This window comes from Drosophila eugracilis, unplaced genomic scaffold, assembly GCF_018153835.1.
Source record: "Drosophila eugracilis isolate 14026-0451.02 unplaced genomic scaffold, ASM1815383v1 contig_367, whole genome shotgun sequence".
Lineage (NCBI taxonomy): Eukaryota > Metazoa > Arthropoda > Insecta > Diptera > Drosophilidae > Drosophila > Drosophila eugracilis.
In genome coordinates, this window is record NW_024573224.1 from 6,092,314 (window position 1) to 6,112,857 (window position 20,544).

General features: G+C 45.8%; 2 protein-coding genes across 3 annotated transcripts; one reads left to right on the forward strand and one right to left on the reverse strand.

The window, feature by feature from the left end:
- Positions 1 to 281: 281 nt before the first annotated feature.
- Positions 282 to 3,097, reverse strand: LOC108115805 (myosin light chain alkali). 2 transcript variants are annotated; one of them, XM_017227393.2, is made up of 6 exons: positions 2,995 to 3,097; positions 2,824 to 2,851; positions 1,522 to 1,827; positions 1,372 to 1,458; positions 984 to 1,030; positions 282 to 864 (listed from the first exon to the last, which is right to left on the reverse strand). In XM_017227393.2, the coding sequence occupies exons 1-5, from the start codon at positions 2,995 to 2,997 to the stop codon at positions 987 to 989; spliced, it is 468 nt and encodes a 155-aa protein (XP_017082882.1). In that variant the 5' UTR covers positions 2,998 to 3,097; the 3' UTR covers positions 282 to 864; positions 984 to 986. The 2 variants fall into 2 exon arrangements, with proteins under 2 accessions (XP_017082882.1, XP_017082883.1); XM_017227394.2 differs by lacking the exon at positions 984 to 1,030.
- A 2,316-nt stretch (positions 3,098 to 5,413) lies between these two features.
- Positions 5,414 to 20,306, forward strand: LOC108115838 (protein unc-80 homolog). Its single transcript, XM_017227444.2, is given in 31 exon segments — positions 5,414 to 5,481; positions 6,170 to 6,424; positions 7,063 to 7,089; positions 7,375 to 7,395; positions 7,457 to 7,789; positions 7,848 to 8,147; positions 8,201 to 8,338; positions 8,402 to 8,715; positions 8,779 to 8,978; positions 9,044 to 9,225; positions 9,406 to 9,518; positions 9,726 to 9,743; positions 10,022 to 10,157; positions 10,293 to 10,728; positions 10,782 to 10,979; positions 11,366 to 11,651; positions 11,712 to 11,814; positions 11,874 to 12,491; positions 12,620 to 13,352; positions 13,416 to 13,553; positions 13,616 to 13,914; positions 13,971 to 14,149; positions 14,201 to 14,774; positions 14,862 to 15,419; positions 15,476 to 15,779; positions 15,838 to 15,881; positions 15,883 to 16,788; positions 16,904 to 18,367; positions 18,917 to 19,085; positions 19,148 to 19,806; positions 19,861 to 20,306. Coding segments are annotated over 30 exon segments (9,930 nt in total). The 5' UTR covers positions 5,414 to 5,481; positions 6,170 to 6,178; the 3' UTR covers positions 20,095 to 20,306.
- Positions 20,307 to 20,544: the final 238 nt, after the last annotated feature.

A 20,544-nucleotide genomic window follows, 5' to 3' on the forward strand; every position in this document is an offset into this window, starting at 1 on the left:
AATGCACTTCGTCAAGTAAAGACTCAAACCAATTATTATCAAACTAGTTGCGGTTCATTTCTCAACTAAGTCGTGCCTCCATCTATTGACAACTCTTATTACTACTAAGGCTCATAATCCCATTTAATAAAATTTGTTTAAAAATAGTTTATGCTTACCAGATGTTTTGAAAATATTAAATCCACTAGCAAAACAAATTTGAAAATAAAATTTGGGTTCCCTAAAATAGGCCGTTTTAATTGGATTACCCACCCTCTCCACCCCCTCTGAACGGCTTTTCATTCATTGATTGTGCAACACCTTTTCGGGCGCACACTTATTCTTAGTGTTTATTTAAATACATTTGACTTATTTCACTTTCACACATTCACATGGTAAACTGAGAAGGCTCAAAGGCAGCAAGAAACACATTTGGTGACTTGGTTAATGCCTATTTTGGGCGTTTTTTGGGTGTTGAATTTGCCTAAACATTATTTTATTTGCTATTTGGTTTATTTACGTCTCATATAAAATAATCATTAACTATTGCTTTGCTTTTGGGTGAACCAACAAAAAATTCATAACAAAATAATGGGCACAAAACTTTGATTTTTTTTCAGTTTTTTTGTCGTTATTTTATAATTTAAATTTTTTTATTTTTTAAAAAATAATATTATCTTGAAGTTCAATTTTGCAGTTGTAGTAGCAGAAGTAATTTTTAATTAAAATAATATACGAGAGAGATAGAGAGAGTTAGCGATGAATATAACATCTATGGAGAATGGTTGTCGCTAAAAGTTTGTTGGTGTTGTTGTAGTTGGTTTGTTGCTGTTGTTTTCAACTATTTTAGCTGATCTGGTCTTTCACACATTCTGGCGAGGAATGCTGTGGAATAGAGGGTAAAATATGGCATTATTAGCAAGGGAATACAGAAACTGTTGGACAAGTAGACATCCAGACATCCAGACATCGGGGCAGAGGGCCTGGGCTCAATCCCTACTTACTGTTTAGTCGAAGACGACTGGATCGCTCATCAGGCGCTGGACGAACTCTGTGATTTGTGATTGGATCGACGACAAACGGCGGGAAAACAAGACGCAATCACCGTGCAGAGACCATTCGATTGACATTCAGGAGGTGGTATTTTTTCGAGTGTAATGGTTCAGGATTTCACACGCAAACATAGATGGATACGCAAACACATTTTTGGATTTGTTTTTTTTGGGGTTTTTTCAGGTCGAGATGATGGTACAAAGTGCACAGTGCAGAGTGGTTGGGATTTTTGGTTTGTGCGAAGATAAAGAGTGACATGTGGAATAGACAAACGGCGTTTACAAATCGTACACGTACAAATAACATTCGATATGGGTCGTTCTAGGAACGAATACTTACGAGAGTAGGGGATAAATCCTTCCTCATCCTCGGGGTCCATGCAGTCGGCAAACAGAGTCTCAACCTGCTCGTCATCCAAGCTCTCACCTTTAAGTGGATAATGTTTGTTAATTGAGATAACCTCTAAAGAATATGAACTAGAAAACTAACCAAGCGCCAGCAGGGCGTGCTGCAGCTCAGCCAGCATCATGGTGCCGTTCTCCTCCTTGTCGTAGAGCTTCAAGCACTCAATGAAGTCCTCGTAGCAGCCCTGCTCCTTCTCCTTCTTGACCTGTGAGTAGATGGGCAGGAACTCATCCAACTTGATCTTCTTCTCATTGCGCTTCTTGGTGCCGCCCATCTTTTCGATCAGCGCCAAGGTGGGGTTCAAGTTCAGAGCGCGGAGGGCATCACCTAGGTCGACGGCATCAATGCCCTCGCCGGGGGAGCCCATGACTTCGAAAACGAATTCGACATCTGCACGAAAGAAGCCCAATTAATATGTTTATCCAGGTAGCTCTCAACCGAACGTAAATCGCATCAAATTAAAGTTTTATTGTTTTTATTTTGTTCATGTTGCATTTGCGTTTGCATTAATTGTTTTAAAAATAATTTAGGTTTTTGGGGGCGGTGAGTGTTGGCACCACCCTTCGAAAATGGGGTCGATGTGGTAACCCTGAAATTTCTGGTACGCACATTTTTGGTCATCATGAAAATCTTGACATGGCTGGGCATTAGTTACTTGCGTGTGTATGCGTGAGTGGGGATCTGGGAGCGTTGCCAACCCGAAGAACACACTACGTATACGTAATCCGACACCCGAACCGAACGCCTTCGCCCTCGTCTATGCTATATGCACGGTATATAGGCATATATACACATTCGCGTAGTTTTCTCCTCTCTTTTTCTGTGCGTTTGATCGAAAATAAATCTGAAGAAATAACTTGGCCAAAATTAGATATCTAAACGACCAGCATTTCGGCCCGATGACGATCGCGCGTTCGTGTTCCCGACATATACACACGATTTTCAATGTTTTCGGCGGCTTTTCTATAACTCAAACTTAACTTTGCACTAGATTTTCTACCGGAATTGTGTTGGCAACCTTTTCACGTCCTGGTTTCTGGTTCATCGTTCAACTGTCGATCGATGAAAATAGCTCAGGCGATGCATATAGACGACATTCCTTAATGAAAATTTTCCGCATAGTGTTATATATAGGCACGCGTATATGTATGCGATATATTCCAAGTGATTACGAAATATGTTCACCGACTTTTTGTGTACTTTTTTGTTGTGTATCTCACACGCGCACATTATGTAATCATTTTTTGAGGCATTTTTCATGGATTTTAGTCCTTTGGCTAGTTTTATTCCTGTGCTCTCTTCGATTTATTATAGGTTATTGGTTTAAACTTTGATGGATTTCGTTTGAGGTTAAAGATAATCCTTTTCGTGAGGGTTTCAACTTACTTTCAACTTCACGCTTTGGAACATCAGCCTGTCAACGGAATCGAAAAAGATTGTAGAGTTTTGCATTAATTTGAGTGTGAAAAATGTTGGTTTTTCGATTTGGCTGCATATATATATCACTGGATATTCGAGGAAGATGTGTGAAGATTCCTTGGCCGATTGGACACTCACCATTTTGTCTGTTTGATGCGAAAATCAACTGTATCGCGGATGAGCTCGGTCTCGACTGAACGTTATTCGTCAGCGGCAGTACGGCAAGGTAATTCTGAGGTGAAAGCCAACCAGCCGATCGCCGAAGCACTCCGATACAGATACATATACATTTTCAAAATACGAATAGATGACGAAACGCTCGCTCTTTTCCTGCGCAAGGCTATACACACACCATAATATATGGCCGTATGTACGATGCCAAGAATTTACTTTCATCTTGGGGAACTTTTTCGAATGCCACTCTCTTGGTTTCCCAACGACCACCAGATATTCGGGCTCTCCTTTGGAGCCAGAGCCATTTGTTGTCCGCTCTCTAACCGGGCTATTTTTTAACATTTTGTTTTTTCGGTTATTCTGTGAATTTCTTTTTATTTTTTCGTGAAGGCAAAATAATAATCGCTTGTGGCATTCCCAGCCGGATAGTGTTGAATATCATTCGATGTTACAGATGATTTTGCAGATAATATTTTCTGGGCAACATATGCAGAGTGTAGTTCGGGGGTGTTCGGTGGGAATTTATTGTTAAGCGCTGCGCAATAGATTGCTGCCTCCATGGAGGGGGTTTGTGGGGGATGTTTAGGTGCTACTATGTACTATGTATTTGGCATATATATGTATATATTTATACACTCATCGACCCTGATCGTCTTTTTTGGCAAGCCCGCGGCGTTTGAGTATTTCTTCGGACGTATTCCTCAGGTCTTGCGTGTTATCACTCGAAATGTTTTGTCAGCCGGTCAAACGTGGGGGTGTTAAATGCCCGATTTCTTGTTTGTCGGCCGCAACACCTGAAAGCCTTTTCAATATTTATACTATACACACATATTCCAAAAGTTCTATTCCTCGTTCGCATCTCATCTACATAGAAGGCGCATTACTGGCCCCTCAGGCGCCTTATTGTGTGCCGTCTCTACAACATTTTAATGCGTGCTATTTATAAAAACTATGACACAGATACACGAAGCGTATTCAGAGCAAAAATGTACAGCAACAAATATTCATTCGAATTGTTTGCATAGGTATATAGGTACATAAATACCAGCCACATAATGCCCGATCAAGCTTGAAGGGTGAAGGAGGTGCTTAAAAGACGGCAAATCTGCCAAGGAAATGGCAATTAAGCTACACACAGGCCATTGGCATCACCACCGTATCCATATCCATATCCATGTCCATGTCCTTGTCCTTGTCCTTGACATTCTATGTAAATGTACGTGCCCATCAGACAGGCCCTTCTTTGACCCAGTTCTGAGCCCAGCTGTGTTGCCAACTTCCGGCTGATGCTCATCAGACTCACTCTCTAAGGATGCCTTCCTTCCATTCTCTCTGTCAATAGAACCTTCGGTTCGGCTTTTGGCCGCGCAGCCTCCCTGGCTTTGTTATTGTTTACTCCTTGGGCCCACCTGTTGTCTGGGGAGTAGAGTAATTGGTGCATGAGGATTTAGGCCGATTTGGTCCTTAATTGAACAGCTGTTATCAGCAGCCGATTGTTGCCGGGTATCTGCGCAGATTAAAGTGCGCAAGTCATTGATGAATCGCTCGCTGAGATGTGAAATCATGCGGATGTATTTATAGAACTCATTTATATAAACAAAGTTTGTTTTAAGGCTTTTATGCGCTGGTAATCCATTCGTTCTTATATAACTCATCGAATTTATATTGTCAATAAAAAGTGTTTTAATTTAAACATGTTTTAAGTTTTCAGATTAAAGACATCATAATTATTATTATTATTATTATTATTAGACATTATGTAATGTTCTTTACAAAACAAATAAATCTATGAAAATAGGGATGAGTTCCGAAATATAAAAAATTACTTCCCAATAAAATCTACATCTAGATTTCAAGTTAAAGTTAAAGCAATGTTTGTTTACCTAAAATAAAGATTAATTAGTGATTAGAGACATGCAAGCTGCTTTAATTCCCACTTAAGTCCAAACGGACAGTGACTGATATCTGGCTATTACTTAAATACTACACCATTTATTTGCAGACGCACCCCCGAGACTCGTAGACAAAGGACTTTAATGGCTACCCCACAGCGTATACGCAATATCCACCCTCTGGCATTCGTTATCATTGATAAGTGTGCTTCAGAAACAGGGTGTCCTGATCAAAGAGCATATTTGAACATTAAATAACAAGTGCAGGGACACCCTCTAAGTGGAGAGCAGCCTTTTTACCCAGTGCGTATTCTTAATATTGAGTGCGGGTGGTTATGGCTCTCAGTGTTTGTGTTTCTCCGCAAAATATCCTGTATACGCACTGCTGGCCCGCTGCTGTCGGCATTGAAAACGATGGCGAAGGAAGACGAGGGCGGAAGCGAGGAGAGCATAACCACGACAAGGAGCTCATAGCTCGTCAGTTAACGACGCTTGTCTCAGTTGCATCCGAACGCTCCAGCAGTAAACGTTATCCGAAACTGGCTACGCGCAAATCAAGGTAAGCCCTTGCAGAACTTCCAAAAGCTGCAGAAAAAATGGTAAAGAAAACTAAACACAATTTGAAATCAAACAAAGTGCTTCAGAGCCTCAGCTCAGGCGCCGTCATAAAAGGGGTCTGCAATTAGTGACTGTCCAAAAGCCCAGCCCAGTTAAGTGAAGTAAGGAACTGATGGCTAGTAGCGATTTCCACTGGGTGCGGCACCAATCAAGCGAAATGTTGGCACAAACTACAACGTTTGATTTGAGTGTGTGTTAAGTGCCAAATAATTGACGGTGCGACAGCAATTAATTGGGGAAAAGCGAAATTTTCCACAATCCCAGCTCTGGTTATATAAGTCTGTGAAAATTTTTGCCCCAAATTAGCATGTATACCAGAAACCCAGTTCTGTATCTATAACCCAGTCGCCTCGTTCTCGCCGCTGATGCGGAGTCTGCGTTCTGCGCAGCGTCCCAGGACCGAAATCTCGCCATTTATTTTTGTTGGGCTGGGGGAGTACCATATGGATATGGCACTGACCTAGTCGACGGAAAAGCCAGAAATCAACAGGAGCAAAGGAAGGCAGCGTGTCGAGCCTGCGCACGCAAATACCTGTTGCACATGCTAATGGCACCTTACTTATTTTTATGAATGACTCTCGACCAGCCAGCTGTTGCACGCCATTTGATATGTGTCCTTGCCATTCCAGCTGGCCACCATGGTGACCAATGCCGCGGGGACAACGGGGACAGCAACAACAACAACCAACGCCACCAACAACAACAATTTGCAGACGAACAACAACAGCCATGCGGCGAACAACAATAACGATGACTTTGACTTTGACCAGGATAGTGGACTGCAGGACCTCGGCTTACCGGTGTCCGTGCAAACATTCCTGTGGCGTCAAATAGCGCCCTTCATCCGCCCCAAGTTGGGCAAACTGCACGAGTCTACCTGTCTGGTGAGTTTGGTTTGTGAGCCAACAAAACTAAAGCGCAAATTGAGTTTGCCAAAGACCAAAAAAAAAAGCTACGATGGCCGAAAAGATGGAAACATTTCCCCCAAAAATTGGGTGCTGTATATTCGCTATGCGTGTTTGTTGTAAGGATGGACTGTGTAACATACCGAAACCCAAACCATTGGCATTCATATTGGCACAACCAATTCGAAACAAACAAAAATTGTGTTCAATGTCTTCTCTTTTTGATTTCCCAGAAAAAAATATGGAAAATTGGAAGCCAAAACCAAATTAAAACTTTGATGTTTGATGTTTTATATTCTTTCTTGCATTCGATTTGTTTTCTTTTAACAACTACTAACACGGCCACCATCCACAAACTGAACAACAGACCTGTCTTTCATTCATAACAGGCCAGGAAAAGTTTCAGATGAAGAAAAACATATTTTTACTGCTCACCCAAAAAAGTATGCTCTACTTTTTGCTCTTCCTAACCTAGGCTTAGAAGCTTTTCCTGAGCCTGTGAATATTACATTCAGTATGCTTTAAATACACAAACCAACTAAAATCACAATAACAATAACAAACTGTACAAATTAACATTGTAAAATCTTTCGCAATTTGTCTGAATCTGAATGTAGTTTTGTCAACATGCACCGGGACACCATGTAAGTTATAAATGTTTGTGGTAGTAATAACCCTATTTTTTCTAACCGCTAAGGTTTGTGGGCTCAATGTAAAACATTATTGAAACATGATTTCTTCATTGAGTTCACAAGCTCTATAGCTTCCCTTTTATATTGTAGATGTTAAATGTTTTATGTGCCTACGTTTAAGATTTGTTTTTGTGTTAAGTCCCTTTATTTTGCTGTAATCTTGGTAGCTTTAAACCATATCTGCTTTAATACCAATAATATAAATTATCATTTTCTTGCCCACTTTTCGGTGTCCAGGAGTCGAAGGAAGCTTGCAAGGTAAGTTCAACTTAAGTACTACATATGTACTGTATTAAATATTTATATACTCTTTTCACAGTCCTTCGAGAAAGTTCTTGTGCAGAACATCCAATTTGGCCTGTCACCGCCTCTTACCAAAGGATTGGGTGTGATTCCCCGATGGCGCCTTTTGCAAGGAGCCCTTCCACATGTTATGCACGCCTGTGCCGCTCTACTGTACAATCGTGTCAAGGACATGCAGGCCATCGGGCCCGTGGAGACCAAGCTATTGTACACCATGCAATGGATCCTTCTCTATGCAGCTGAGGAATGTGCAGATGACGAAGGCGGAGAGGATCTGGGCTTGGGCGATGCAGCGGAACCCAAGTCCAAGTCCATAGATCAGTATTTGTTTTCCGTGCCAACTATAACAGTGAGTTGACTTTTAGCTGTACACCCCTTTCATATCCTTTAACACCTCTCTTTTTCAGCTCTTTGTGTACCTCTTTGCACCTATTATACATCACTTGAAGGAATCGGATTTCCAGAACTTCCGCCTGGAGAATGGCATTAAGCTCTGGCAAGGAATGTGGGATAACCGAGCACCCGGAGCACCATGTTTTACTGCTCCAGTAAAACCCAAGGCCCGAAATTTACTGTGTGCTCCCACTCCAAAAGGATCAACAGATGTGTTTCCCGCCCGAAAGCATTCTCTCAGTGCGGATGCAATGTCTCCAAAAGCGGATTCACCTCAGAGTGGTATCTCAGACTATGGAAGGCAGGATGAAGAGGTGTGTATATAAAATATCTAAGAAATATTTCATATATCTGTATAAATATCCAGGGCTCTTGGGTATCCTCACCCAAGGAATTTGCCTTTCCCGAAACCATACCGGAAGAGGCCTCCAGCGTGGAAGACGAACGTGTCGTCATATTCAGGCTGCCTTCGGCGCCACAACTAATGGATAATTCATTCTTTACGGTAACTTAATTTACTAACAACATTTTGAGGGATATATAGAGCAACTTATGTGTCATATATCAGGCCGATGCCAGTTTGCTGCAACAGCAGCAATCTCAGAGTCGTCGGGGAAGTCGCCAGTCTATGAACTCCCGCGACAAGGATAAGGTGCCCTCCACCAAATTCGAGTTTGATCAGCAGGAGCTAATGCGTGGTGCTTCGATGAAAGAAAAGCGAAGTGCCTCCATCGAGAAGGAAACGGATTCAGACAAGTCGGAAAGCATTAAAGCAGATGTGTCGGCCGCCACTTTTCTAGATGTGGCTGTTCTTCGCTGTCTTTTTATCTCGCATTGGCAGGAGGAGGGTATCTTCTGGAGTCTTCAATATCTATATAATAGGTATGTTTCTATGGTAACATACAGAAATTTTAAACATCTAAATCTATCCCATTCCCGATTCAGACTTAGTGACATTGGTGAGGAGGCAGCCATTACTTTAAATCAGCCTCGCAAGCGCTCGAACTCCTTGCCCATACCACAAATCGAGATTTCACTCTACCAAGGGCCTGGCAGCAATAGTCGAGATAGTCCCGGAAGTTCTGTGGTGAAGGACTACATTGAAATACCAGATCCATCACCAACAGTGACCACGTGTGTCGCAGGTTAGTTCTCAGTTAAACAAATTCCAGAAAATCATCTAAAATATAGTTTTAACATACACTTTTAGAAGAACCTCAAAGTGCCCCAAGTACTACAGAAAGACGAGGCAGCGAGAAGAAGAAACGCGTTAAAATGGCTGATCTTCGAGCCTTCGTAGAGACAAAGATGTTCTCGAAGTCGGAGAAGAATTTGGAAAAAGTAGGGCTCGATACAAACTCAGCCAATGGCAAGACACCACTGCAACATGCAGTAAGCGGAGCAAAAACTTATGTTTACTGTTCTTAAGTGTTACTGCCTGGCTCCCGCTTATAATCCCCATATAAATGTTCCATTCTAAATGGTGTTTGTTTGGCTTGAGAGTTTATTGTTATATTGGCGTTTGAATCTTTTACTATAAATATAATAATGATATCTTATTTTATCATATAGGAGTACCATCGCAGCCTGGACACGGGAGAGAAGAAGTTATCGAGATCTGCATCGATGATAAGTCGCGAACCGGCTAGTAACTTGATCAAAGGCAAATCTATGCCCAGTCTCAGGTAAAAGGAAAATCCCAGAAAACCCCACCAAAATCATAAAACTGACTCTTAATCAGGCCTCAGACACCAGAAACAATATACATATACACTTCAAAACGATTCTCGAAATTCCACACTCTTCAGAGACTCATTCTTTGCTCTCGAGCTAATGATATATATTCTATACCCCCTGACTTATTCTACTTTCTCCAATGATCTATCTGCCAGCTGTCTGCTTGATAGCGGGTGAGTTTTGGTCTATCAAGCTAACAAAACATATTTTATATTTCGATCTCCAAGAAACACTCTGTGCTTTATGTGCTGTCAAACTCAAAGTTGGTTTCCCCCCTTTCCGCAACCTTGCCTGCTCACCTTTCGGCACCTGTCCAAGCCTGTTTCTTTCTCACCAACCCCAAGCCTTTCCCCCAAATACCCTTGATCCTTCAGCTTGCCGCACTCCGTTTTTGACTAATGCCACACACACGCTTTCTCGCACGTATCCTACAAAATACAAGATTTTACAGATACGTTGAGCCACCCAAAGCCCCAAGGCCATCGCAGACCGCCTGTCCGCGTTCTACGGCGTTTTATCCTCGGAATCCCATTATTACGGTCACGGAACACACCCCCACACCATCACCTGATTATATGAAACGACAGGTGAGTTATTATCCATACTTACTAAGTATTAATGCAAGGGTTCATGAAAACTATCTTTATGCAGGATTTTGTAACTTTAATCTTTATTTAAAATTTTAAATATAAATATTAATATATTGCTTATTTCGTTCTTAGGGCTCCATTGACTCTCAGCTGGATGCCTTGAGTAATGGCGGCAGTATTGCTGGCATGGGTGGGAATGGAGGTGGTAATGGTAGTACAGGTATGGGTAGCACCACCACCCGTTACCGAGGCCAAATGCTGCGCTCCCACACGGACTCTCACATTGATTACACGGGCGTGGATGAGTCGGAGGCTCCAGGTTCTTCCTTTTATATAACACGCGATGGTGGCATTGACTACGAGATTATCCTACTGGCCATTAGCAATGTTTTTAAGCGGGACCCGGCCCAAGTTTGCTCCCTACGTGTTTTGGAAGCGGGTCTTAACATCTGTGAACTTCTTATCGAAATGGGAGTTCTTAAGTTGGGCGAACATGCTCATGAGATCTCCATGAGCATTACCAGGCGTGCATTACAGGTCCTGGGTTGCCCACACGGTTGCAATGATGGTTGGTTAAAAAAAAAAAAATCTGGTTTATTTATTAATCAATTTTATTTTTAGGTGTTCGAGGTCCACCTGCCGACTTCCTGCGCAACCAATGCCAGAAGATCCTCTCCCGAATGTTGCGTCAGGCGGGTCAAAGAACCAAGCGATTCATGCAGGAGATGGTAAAGACTTCGCCATTGCCGGAGCTCATTGACTACTTCCATGCCTTCTTGGCCTTTTGCGTGGATCCCAGCTCGCTGCTTTCGCCCTTGAGTAAGTATTGACCCGTTCGATAGCCGACGCTAAACCGCAAATGCTGGGCTTGGATGCCAACCCAATGTAGGCGCACCAAATCCCCCATTTAATACTCGATCCAACCAGACTTTTGAGTTCCATTGGCCATTTTGAGTTGGGCTTCCCATACGTCTTTTGATTTGCTCTTCCGGCCGGAATCCGCATCCCCCATGCTGTTTGTGGTTCTCTTTTCCCCATTTTGCATGCCAAGACTTTTGCTAATGCTTTTGAGTTATCCCTCCTGGTTCTTTACTGTCACCACCAATACGTTGTATATATATATATGTATGTATGAAATGATGCAATAGCTCATAAACGTCAGAGTGGATTTAAAAATGCTAACACCGATATTGGCGGCGTACCAGGTCAGGGCGGCTATTCGACCAATTTTAGTGGCGGCATGAGCGGCGGAGCCGAGGCCCAGGTAGTTGGAGCTGTCTTCAAGCCGTTGGTCAGCCGGTTTGTGGAGGCCAGCAAGGACCTAAAGGGCCCAGAAAACATAGCCCTCTACGGTGACATTAGACAGCTGGTGACCTATGTTAAGGGAGCCCATGGCGGCCCATTTCGACTGGTGGCCCTCAGTGGCATTCTAGCCGTCACTCCAAGGCCCCACAAAAAGGGTCCTTCGGCACAGACCACTCGCGTGATTAGGTGAGTAAATAACATTGTCTTTGAAGAATTTCGATAATTGATTCCCTTCCGGATTTTCAGACACATTCCCCAGGCCAATGTGACCCAGAGCCTGCAGAACGACGACAACCGCTCCCAGCGTCGTCTGCTGCTAAAGAAGCGCAGCACCTCATCCGCCTGCGCCGTGGTGAGACCTATTCCTAAAACGCAACCTAAAGCTTATCCCCGCCTCATCTATTTCAGAGCCTTTTGGAGACGGAAGCGTGCGAGGAGCACTATAAGACGAGCCAGTCGCCGCTAAGTAATTTCCGGCGAAGGACTACTGGAGTTCGACCCACGTTGACCCCGCGGCACAGCGAACGTGCCCTGTTGTCCGACTCCACGTCCAGCTCGGAACGCAATTCGCTGGGACGGCTCAGCGGCTTGGTGCGCTGGTTCCGCGGCACGCCCAAGGAGGCATCGTCCATCGATCTGGAGATCGGGTCGCTCAACCCGGAGATCTCCTCCACGTTCATGCGGCACGCCTCGCTGAAGATCCAGCGCGGACGATCGAGCGATGGCATTGGGCGGTCCATTCAGCGCGCCAAGCGACGCGTCGAGCGGCGGCTGAACCGTTTCGGCGGCATTGTGAAGGGCAAAAAGAAGGTTGGCGGCATAGAGGAGACGGCAGACTTTAGCCGGCGCAGCTCCTCAGACATGTGTGACGGTCCCCGAGAGTCGGAGGTGGTTATCCTTAAGGAGCGCAAACTGGTCCCCACGGAACCGGTCCGCGTGGGCATGCTACGGCTCTCCTTCCTCCTAGAAACATGTGCCCCCGGTTCCTTTCCCGATCCCCAGCTGGTGGCCGCTGTTTTAGATCTGGTCAGTATAACTATTTAGTTCTCTCCAAAAGGACTGTAATAAATGTTGTAACAAATTAGTGAAGATGAATAACTCTCTGACAATCCTCGGAACATTTCTTAATAAACCTAAATCCTTTATTCCGGCAGCCCCAAGCTCCACTCGTGGCGAGGGCAACTTTCCTACTTGAGTGCGCCCACTTTGTCCATTTGTGCAACAAAGGTCAGTGGCCTGCCTGGATGAAACAGAACGTTGGAAGCTACCGTGCATCGGGAGCCAACATTAATCTCAACCAAATGAAACAGCAGGTGAGCCAAACGAGCGCCAGACGCACTCACATTCTGCAAAGAGCCGCCGGAAAGATGTTCCATCAGTGGGCGGAGATGGTCGGTGCCAGGTTGGAGGAGATCCTATTCACGGAGCGGCTGCAGTACGAAGCGGTTAATGCCAGTCTCACCGATCCCGAAAAGCAGCGCGAGCTACTGCAGCAGGATGAGGAGGAAGACTTCCTCGATGAAACTTCGGTGAATCCACACGGCAACGATTGCCCACACTCCTTGAAGCTGATCGCCTGTGTGCTGCTCTTCGAAATTACTGCATTTTTAAGGGATACCTATTTAATGCTGCCCAAGACGTCCAAGCTAATCCATCGCGACAAGCCGGCGCCCTGGGAGAAGGTTTACCGCGAGGCCAATAGGCGTTGGTCCATGGCCCTCAGTTCCATGGGTCACTCGCAGACCTCCGCCCAGAGCCTGCAGTCGATAGCAGCTGGAAACGACGGAGCTGGCCAGTCGGAGCGGAAAATATCCTTTGTACTCCACGAACCCGACAATGAGTCGGAGAATAGCAGCAACACAACGCTAACCAAAGAGGGCGAAGAAGGTATTTGTTTATTAAATTCATATTTTATTATATATTTCACAAAATTTTATAACTTACATCCAGCCCGTCGACCCACTGCATCGGCTGTACGTCCATTCTTGCTAAGACGCGGCACTGCTACCACGACGGGGGGATCCTTCAAACGTCGCTCTCTGAAGCTTCGTCGCAACACCAAGGACAGCAAGGACATAGAAACCGATTGTGAGTGGAAATATCTATCAAAATATTTCGCAGATTTTTTTATATGTAAAATGTCGTAACAGTCAATATGCAATCGCGGCGCAAAGTTTCCTCGCTCTCCGATCGCAGTGACACCTCGGAACAAGGCATGATCAGTGGTGGCGAGGAGTCACCTGGAATACTTAGTGACGATCAGCAGCCCGAATCGCCTACTGATTCCAATGAGAATGATGATACGGCCAAGAACATGCCCTGGCTTAAAGCGATCATAGATCTAATGTCCAGCTATAACTACTATTGCACCCACAAAGGATATTGTCATCCATTCTGCTACAAGCGACACATGCGATCTTGCACACGTTTGGTTAAGGCCACAAGAAAGGTATTTCTAGTTAATTAGTAAGTGCAACCTAATTTTAACCAATTTCCATTTACTAGGTTTATGGCGAGGAGTTCGGCTTCACCTTCGATGCAGACCATCCTAACATTGAACCTACAATAATAACATCCAGCAAGCCTCATACTTCACGAGCCCGTTCTACACGCAAAGTATCTGAGCAGAGTTCTACCCAAACATCGCCATCTAAAAGAAAGGATAGTTTGTCCCGGAAGGATCGGTATGTGGTAGCTGTATCTTTCCCCTTGCATCACTAATTCCATATTTTCAGAATAAGTGATGATCCTGACCTGGAGATGGCGGAAAAGTTGGCAAAAGCATTCCGTCAGGAAAAGGAAAAGAAGATGCAGGAGGAACCACCCATCCTCAAGTTCATCCGCATCCACATACGCAACTTGTTTCACTTTCCATTGGCCACATTGCTAAAGGGTGCTGTTGTCTTAACCGAGGAGATGGTAATCGAGGCTATGCCTGCCGCTTGGGAACTTCTACTGGAGACGAATCACGACACGGCCACCTCAAGTGCCGCCGTCTTTTTGATGGGATCGGTGAAGGCCCAAAACTTTGCTTTTGACATCATGCAGAGGGCCTTGAAGCACAAGGATCCGGATATAAGGATTGGTGCCATTCAGCGATATCTAGTGCTATGGAAGTGCCGTTTCCATGTCTGGCCCCGAATGGAGGAAAATGCCCACGATGTGACCTTTAAGGTGCCACCAGGTGGTATTGAATTCACACTGCCTTCGCCTAAGATTGGCATTGAAAGCTTACCGGTGGTGGATCCGCCATGGATGCCAGTGCAGCAGACAAAGGATATGGATGTTACCCTGAATCAAGATAGACATGTGAGTGAGAAGGCAGCCGAGACACTGGGTTATGTACTGGTCGCGAGGGAAACTTTGCTGGCAGTTTAATACATGCTTATCTTTCAGCGATCATTGGTCACTGCCACCAAGAGCCGTAAAATGCAGCAAACGGAGGCCATCAGGAATGCTCTACGCCAGCAGAGGGACAAACAGCGGGCGGAGCGTCACAGCTTCCTTATCACCATGATACCCATTAGCCAACAGGCCTCCCATGAGCCAGGAATGGAGAAGCTGGAGGACCATGAGATCGAGGAAGACCTCGACGGTACACGCATGTCCTCACACCTACACCATGCCCACTCGCTTTTCCCCTCCGTACTATGCTCCTCCGTGATGCAGATCGTCGGCTGTCTGGACGATGCTGCAATTGGATCGGATGGTAATGCTGTGTACGAGATTGCCTATCAGGTGATCTGGGTTTGTTTGGTAGAAGAATCGGCCCTATTTCTGCGCTATGTATTTGAGCGCCTGACACGCGATCGTCAGGATCAGATGTTCAAACTCTTGAGACACCTTATCCGATTTGTGCCACGTCTGCCCCAGCAAGCGGCATTTGCCCTCTATAACTCAATTATTGGGTACATCATGTTCTACGTGAGATCTTCCAACGAACTAAAGCAGGAGGTATTAGTTTCTTTAATAAACAGAAATATCTTACCTACTAATCCTTTGTTCTTTAGCTCGTTGGCTCAGCTTTATCGGTACTTTGGATGGTGGTGCACTCGGTCCACGGAATTATGTTCAAGGATTTGAAGCAGATTCTGAGAAAGGAGCAATGCGATGCCTCCATCCTACTAACGGCCAATGTCCCCGCGGCGAAAAAGATTGTAGTGCATGGACCAGCTGATGATGACTACAATATACCCTCTCAGTTTCCAGTGCAGGAGGACACCTTGTTCTGTCAACTGCTCAAGGAGGCCTTAGATTACTATCCCATCGATGAGAAAAATACCAGTCACTATTGCCTGGTGGACTATAAGAGCAGTGAGTGGAGTAAACCTCGTTATCCACTGAGTTATGCTGATTGCTTTGTGTATTTCAGGCAAAATCCTTAATCCTAACTGGTACATCCGTGATCTTTACTTCTTTCAAAAGGTCTCAATACCCGGAGGTTCGTCTTATGCTAATGCGCCCAGAAGAGTCGTTCCTGGCCCTTCAGAAACAAGAGTTAACCAAGAAGTTTGTCGAGATTGGAAAGGTGCACTTAACTTGGGCTATTCTAAAGAACGTGGACATGGTAGTGCAGCGGGTGGTGTTCCTGCACGAGGAGCTGATGAAGCTGCCCTCCTTCCCGCGCAAGGCACTTGAGGTCGATCTGGATCTGCATCATGGCGGCGAATACGGAAAGGTGCTGCTCGGGTTGGACGTTCTGCACAAGTTCATGTGGGTACGATTGATAGCCCGCATGTTCGAGGCCATGGCTGGGAATTTCGCATACTCAGCGGACATCCAACTCTTTCTGAACGTCCTTTCCGGCGCCTCCATTCTGCACGCCGAAGATTCGTGCATCATGCGCTATGTGATGGCCACCTTCATCAACGCCGCATTCAACTTTAAGAATATATTCTCCACCAACGGTTATTTTATGATTATGCCAACTCTTTTGCAAGTCTATTCCCTACATCAGACCAACAAGCTGATCACCACTACTATAGAGTACGCAGTGAAGCAGTTCTATCTGCTAAACCGGAAACCCTTCATTCTGCAAATGTTTGGATCCGTTTCTGCCATTCTCGATACGGATGAAGATGGCACATATGGTGAGGCCCACAAAGTGCAGTCAAGCTGCCTTTTTAATCTGCTCCTTAGTCTGGAGGATCCATCGCCTGATCCTCTGAACATTGCGGAGTTGGTTAAGGAACCCAAACCTCTGAAGGCCATTGATTTTTGTTACCATGACGAGGATGACGATGTCACAGTCTTAGACTGCATTACACTTTGTGTTATGGTGGTATCCTACTCCGCTGAGAGCACTCGAGGATACCAAATGCTAGTGAGTCCAAACTACTGATATAGACATACATAGATATAGATCTTCAAAGTATTTGGTGGCTCAAAATAGTATTTTTCCAATTTTAAAACATAAGATAACCCATTGATCCTTTCAGATTATTTTGGAAGCCATTCTTCCCTGCTACCTACAGCAAATTCAATCGCCCAGCTATATTCCGCTGCAAGGGAAGTCCGAGCGCGATATCATCCTCCAGCTGGCGGTGGCGATACGCACCATGGTCCACAACTGTGAGGGTTTAGCCAAGAGCTACAATGGACCGTATCGGAATAGCCCAGAGCACAAGGGCTCATCACAACGCAACTGCAGTAGGGGACCTCCCTGTTCTCCGGGCCTTGACTTTGAGGAGGAGACACACCCAAAATACTTGACTGATGCCCGCACAAAGAACATGATGGACTCAGCAGAGGATTCTGAAATGATCCGAACTGAATACCGAAGACCCCGCGATGTTTTGCTCTCCGTGGTGGCCGATTTCCTCACCAAATCAACTGCTCGACTAGCTGAGCTGGCTAAGAAGATGCCCAGTGATACTAAGCCCACCGAGGTTCTAGACGCCAAGTGCCACATCCGTCTTGCAGACATTGCGCACTCTCTGCTGAAGGTGTCGCCCTATGACCCGGAGTCCATGGCCTGCCGAGGCTTACAGCGCTATATGCAGGCGGTCCTTCCACGGGCTGAGTGGTCCAACGATACATTGCGCAACGCACTGGTCACTATTTTACGGCGCATCGACAAGGTCTTTTTGAAGATCTCTAAGAAACCATCGATAAGGAGGAATACGGACTGGGAGGCGGCCGCCGGACTGCTGAAGGGCATCCACGAGACGATCATACGGCACTCGTACGTGCTGCACTGGCAGCAGATGAAAACCCTTATTAGCACGGTGCAGAATTTGATCGTCAACGAGCCCGGATCCGGCATCCCCGAGGGCGTCTCCAGCGCAGGTGCAGCGCTCATGTCTCAGAATCCACCGGCCTTTTTCTGCTCAGCTGTGGTGCGTTTGGTGGCTCTGCAAGTGGTCAGCCCCGTGGATTGCTTCTCCCTGGTTCAGATTTGTGGCGGGAGTGCTGAGTTCGCCACGCAGGAAAAGGCCGAAGGCTTTCTAATGCATCTGATAATGCCACTGTGTCTGAAGGTTTGCTCGGGCCGAGGCGTTTCCGACGTGGGCGAATTGAAGATGACGGACGTGTCCTTTCTACTGACTGCCGTGTTGAACGCGATGAGTCCGCCGGCGGGTCGAACCGGCCAGGCCGTATCTCAGATAAACCGGGTAACCGGCGACTTACGCGCCGGCTCACTCACTTTTACCGGCAGTCGGGATGCAAAACGCCCAGCTCGCATCTCCGGGTCCCTCTACCAGGCCGCCTTCTTAGCCCTGCGCATCGTGTGTATCTGCTTCGAGAGCCGGCTCTCCAACGAGTGGCCGCGTATTGTACGGGTGATGAGAGATCTTGGGAGACGTAACGAGGCGGCCCCAGACCTCTGGAGTTTCATGGAGTTCGTAGTCACCCACCGAACGCCCCTGTACATTGTCCTGCTGCCCTTCATTCTGCACAAGGTAAGAGACGGGGTCTTGTTTAATGATTTGTATTCTTTGGAATAAGTTTAACTGAACTTCCATTTTGGTGACCTCTACGTAAAGTTTGAACTTGGGCATATCGTCGTTGTTGGTCTCCCCAATAAATGTAAACTCTTTTGGTGAAATGTCATTCATATGCGATAAAAACTTTCTAACCTTTTTTGAAAATTTAGTCTTAGCTGATATTGGAATTAGGAACCATGAAGTAGTGCTTCTTGTATATTGGTAACATTTACAAAAAACTACCTAACTAAGTATAACTTGCTGAGCTGAGGGCGCAGCCCTGAAGAATTCCGCATATAACTTCACTTTTTTATATAATGCCCTTGGTTTCCTTGGTTCCCTTATTATTCTTTCCTTCAAGTAAATCCCAAATCTGCACTTTTATGCCCCACGCCTTCAAAAAAAAACCCATTATTTTTATGACTTGGATCCGAACTATTTCTATAAGTCCATCCCCTTGACCTAAAACCACCAAGATTTTGATCATTTTGCAAATGACGAGCACTAAAATCTTGTTTCTTCCAGATCTCACAACCCCCTATTGGAGATCACGAGCGGCACATGCAGTTCATCATCAGGGAGCGCCTGCGTGGAACTCCGCCGCAGGGTGGAATCAAGTCCAAGGGAGCATTGCTGCTGGAACTGGCCCGGGAGCTGCGTGATCTGCGTGACGAGCTAGAGGAGAAGCGATACGGTAAGAGCACGAAACGGATAAACTCCAAAACTCCGCCCTCCACACATCCACTTATGTTTTAGTCTCCACAGATCGCGAGAGTTCCGAGCAGAAGAAGAGCGACACACCGGCGGCAACTAGTGCGGCAGAAGCCCACAAGTCGCAGCAAAGACCTTCACTCATATCTATCTTCACAGGAACCACCACGGGCCAGGCCTCGCACTCCCACGTCTCCGCCGTGCCGATCGACTCGCGCAGCGGATCTGGCGGGATCTGCACGCCCAGCGACACGCTGTCGCAGCAGACGCTGCACCCGCCGCGGGAGTCGCTGTCGAGCAGCTCCACGGGCCGGGATCCGCACACGACGACCAGCGAGAGCCAGAGCGGCGAGGCGGACGCAGGATCGGCACCCACGCTGGTGGGGCCCACGCCGAGCGGTTCGGGACATGGATCGGGCGGTGGTACCGGTACCGCCTCCACCGTGCCCTCGCATCTCTCGCATTCGCAGTCGTTGCAGCAGGCTCCCTTCAAGGCCCAGCCTCCCAAGCTGCGTTTCGTTTCGTCCGTGGAGTTCCGGCATTCATCCGGGGAAACCTCGACCACGCCTCTGTCACCGGAGAGTCCTGCCGAGGATAGTTCTGGAGATCATACTCGCTCCCGACTTCAACGATCGAAAGCGGCCAGTCGAAAGACTTTTAGGCTGAAGCGCAGCCGTTTGACGCCCATGGAGCCGCCGAGCATTGTAAGTTTTTCAAAATATTATTGCTCATTAGCTACAGATCTTACTTTTTTAAAGGTAACCTCTCAGGAGGAGCAGCCCCAGCAGGCACAGGCCAAAACCCTGGGTGAGATTTCTTGGGACTCGGTGTCACAGACATCTTCGACTTCCGGTTATCGAGACAACAACAGCCTGCAGACGGGTCTACTTTCACCGGATGGATCTTTGGGTGGATTGACCCTGGGTCGCTCACCTTCGCAGCACTCGCTTTTAATGGTCTTCGAAGGGCAGGACGAGGACACCCTTATTTAACAATCACAGAACGGCGACCGAGCCTACGAACTTTAGAACCCATGTGGTTCCTCTAACTAACAGGAATTTGGAATAGTCATACATACATAGATAAAGGATAGTTGTTGGGTGTTAAGTTTTATAGACGAATCGTTGTTTTCCATTGTGTGCCATTTTTGTATTGAATAGATAAAGTTAGAAACTAATAAATATACTTGGTAGCCGTTCTGTCATTCAAGTTACTTTACAATTGCATTATGGGTTAAACAAAATTTCAATAATGCAATTGGCGCTTAACTTTAAAAAGTTGTGCTAATACGGTCACCTTTAAATCGATATTTTAGCATGATGCTATCGAATATAAGGATGAGCATTTGCTGTCTTTTTTAATCACAAAAATCGATTTGTTCAAACTGAATATATGTTTATTTAAAGCTCTTCTTAATTTTAAAAATTTAATTTGCAATTTTT